Source organism: Echinops telfairi, unplaced genomic scaffold (assembly GCF_000313985.2).
Source record: "Echinops telfairi isolate 266 unplaced genomic scaffold, ASM31398v2 ScPeMD7_7424;HRSCAF=8462, whole genome shotgun sequence".
In the NCBI taxonomy this organism is placed as follows: Eukaryota; Metazoa; Chordata; class Mammalia; order Afrosoricida; family Tenrecidae; genus Echinops; species Echinops telfairi.
In genome coordinates, this window is record NW_022111324.1 from 86614029 (window position 1) to 86617642 (window position 3614).

At 33.7% G+C, this 3614-nt stretch overlaps 1 protein-coding gene across 1 annotated transcript in view; it reads right to left on the minus strand.

Annotated features, from left to right (window-relative positions):
• Positions 1-929: 929 nt before the first annotated feature.
• NUP133 (nucleoporin 133) overlaps positions 930-3614 on the minus strand; it is a 63039-nt gene continuing 60354 nt past the window's right edge. Inside the window, exon 26 of the mRNA XM_004712164.2 lies at positions 930-1225. Coding sequence (XP_004712221.1) covers positions 1089-1225 — 137 coding nt within the window. The 3' untranslated portion in view covers positions 930-1088. The remainder of the gene's footprint in view (positions 1226-3614) is intronic.

Below are 3614 nucleotides of genomic sequence, written 5' to 3' on the forward strand. Positions count from 1 at the left end.
TTTTCATACAAACTAAAAAATCTCACTGCTATCGAGACATTTCTAACTCACAGTGAGCCTACAGGACAGAGCAGGCCTGCCCCTGTGGGCTTCCAAGATTGTCAATCTTCACGGGAGTATAAAGTCTCTTTTTCCGGACAAGTGGCGAGTGGGTTCGAACTACTGGCCTGATTGTTAGTAGCTCAATTCATAACTCACTGTGCCATCAGGGCTCAATTTGTTTGATATTGGCCAGGGTAAAAACCTTTTAAAGAGACGTTTTCAGTTAAAACGGTTGCAATATTGGGAAAACCCATAATGGTTTCCAAAACGACATCTGCTTTTGACCGGCTTGGCAGACACTAGCAAAGTTGCATCCAGTCTAAGTCATTCTGAAGATGGATCACTGCCCGATATCCAGATTGAAGAATCACAGCGACCATAAAAACACTACCAACTTCCCATCTACGGCAGTTTACACATCGGTTAAGAAGTCATACAAACATATTTTATCCACTAAGATATTTTTATTTCTTTCTTAATTTTTTAACTAAAATACTTTTAATGGTCATTTACTATTTGTGAGGAAAAATTTAAAATCCCCAATGAATTAGCCAGTATCAGTATCAAGCGTTCATGAATCAGGCCCATTGTGTTTTGTCTTGTGGTGCCATAGTAACTCATCAGCAAATGTCGATGGCATTTCTCTTATTTCCTCCCTTTAGCTAAAACATATACTAAACACCCACTCCCCAAGCGCACATTCTGAGATATGCTAGTGCAATCTTGTATTTCGTGGAGTCCCAGAGACCAAGGTCTAGATAGGCCCTGGGCCGTGCCATGACGGGAGCCTGTTGTGCAACTGGGACAGTCTCCAGGGCTCCGGAGTGGCTCTGAAGAGGAAATAACTGATCAATTCAAGATGGAAAAAATAATGTTTGGAAATCAGATTTATAGTCAGAGAATGCTTTATTTTATAAGGTTAAAAAAAAGGGGGGGTAACCACATGAGTTTGTATAAAAGTATAAACTTCTAGACAATAAGAAAAAAAAATTCTTATTAGGTAGTATACACACACATTTCAGAAACAATGACAATTATGGAAAGAGTTACATTTGTCCCTGGACATAATATTCATAATTTGCTTTCAAAACAAACTCAAAGTAGGGATTGGCCTTTAAGTTCCCTAGTTCTTCTGCTTGTAGTAGGTCTTTCACCTCTGGTAAATATTCACTAAGTTGAATGCCTAGAAAAACAAGGAAGGTATCTTTTATTTTCATAAAACTCTCAAATGGACCAACATGATTGATGACAAAAACACCTGTGTTTCTATTTAAACTATACCACTCTGTGATTGGGAAATACTTGGTTCTAAATTCTTTCCATCTATCAAACAGACTTGCAAGTCTAACGATATATCATTCCCCATTTAGAAGAAGCTACTTGAGTTTGTTCACACGCCCCACCCCCAACCCCACCCTGTGGTTAAAATAGTCAGTCTACTTAAAGTCTTTAATAAGATCTGAAATATTTTCATTCCCCTCCTGCAGCTCAAGATACTGCTTCAATGTGGAAGTTATTTAACTAAAAATCATTTTAAAAATAAAAATGTCAAGCAATTATATATTTACTTGGGAAACTTTTTCATGGAAACATTATCATATATTATTAACACATTATCACATGTCAAATTTTATGAGTTTTAAATCTAAACTTAGATAGGTGAAAAAAGCACTTTATCACAGAGCAAGAATAATGACTATTTGAATTGTGTAAGTTGAGATCAACGTAAATAAAAAAACAAACAAAAAAGAATTTGCAACTTCAAGAAAACTGACAATAATATTTTGATTTATTATAATATTACAATGAGGTTCTCAAAATCAATTTTGTTTTTAGTACTCTCAAAGTACTCCAATAGAGTAAAAGTCTGGTTAATAATATTTTAAGGCTATATCATTTATTAATATTAAACATATTTTCAGTAAATACTTTTTCTTAATAAAATCAAAATAAATACTTAAAATTTTTTGACATTTGACTTTTATTGTGAAAATACATTCCTTCTATTTAGCCCAAGTAGCTATTGAATCATTTCTTTAAAAGAAGATATAAAGACCACAGCTATCTACAAAGGTCTGGCAGGTAACAGTAGACAGGAGTGGAGTGGTCTTACAGGGGATCTTGGTAAACTTAGGAGCAAAAACCCTTCACATTTAAATTGATTTCAGAATTGCCCTTGGCTTGTTATAGTATGTAAATAAATAATCTTTTCTGTATTTTTATTTACATAAAACATAAACAAAAACTACTTGTTTTTATCCTATAGCCAAAATGGGATGTTTTCTGTAACTTATAACTTCCCATTCTTGTCTATGATGTACTCAAAATACGCAAAAATGAATAAGCACTAGCTCTTGGGAGACTCTTCAGTTGTGGTAAATTTACACATGGAAAGCAGAAGAGGTGGTGTGCCAAGTATTTTCTACTCACTTTTAGGCTCAACTGGAGAAACTCTGTAACAAGTACAGAAAGACCACTTATATCCAGATAAACTTCAATTCCAAATATTGAAACAAGAAAGTCATATGGAGACGAGTCCTTTCTAAATTTCAAGTATTTTCAAGCAAAAGATGTTTTTGCTGTATGCTTTCATTTATGTTTGAAAATGTTTACTTTCGACTATAAAAAGGTTTAACCATTTTTGAAAATGAAAGCCCTAATTAAACTTGGTTTTTGGTCAGTGTAGGGTAATCAAGTATATCTCTTTTTTCTAAGTAAAAGTCCACGTATATTCCAAGTAATTTAGTTACAAAATTGTATGTAGAGTTGTTTTTATTTTTTATCATTTTATTGTGAGCTTACGGATATCCTACATTCCATACTTCAAACACATCAAGCAGTATTGTACAAATGTTACCACAGTCAGTTTCAAAAACATTTTCTTTCTTCTTGAACTCCCTCATATCAGCTCCCCTGTATCCCCTCCCTCGAATTGTACGTATATTTGATCAACCCTAAATTGAAGCCAGAAATCTGGGAAATTACCCTCAGGAGATTAATACAGAAAGCTTCTGGAATGCAAACACTGAGAATTTTATTCTCTTTATCTTAAAATACTGGTTGGCATAGTCAATTCCTTAAAACTTCTCTAAGCGTCCCTTCATGCCATTTGGTTCAGGTAGCGGAATTTATTACAAAGGGATTGGAATTTTGAATTTATAAAATAATTCTATGTATTCAAAGAACAAATATTTATTGAGAGCAACTTCTATGTGCCAGGGACTGGGTTGGGCATGCTCTATATGGATTAAATAAGGTGTTGCACATATATACACACATATTTAAATATTTGTAAATATCAACATGTTGATATCATATTCATTTAGCCCTAAATCCATCATTTAGGGCTGATGGATTTAAAAAGCGTTTTGTTACTATATATTTTTTGATTTGATATTAAAAAAGAAGATCTTAATCATTTTATCAGTGGACAAGTCTATTCTATTTTGCACAGTGCCTGGATTCCAGCATCACATACACTGATCTATTAATAAGCATGAGTTACATTTTTTTTATGTATAAAATCTCTCATTTCTTAGAGCAGCCAGTCCACAGAGAGGACCACATGGCCA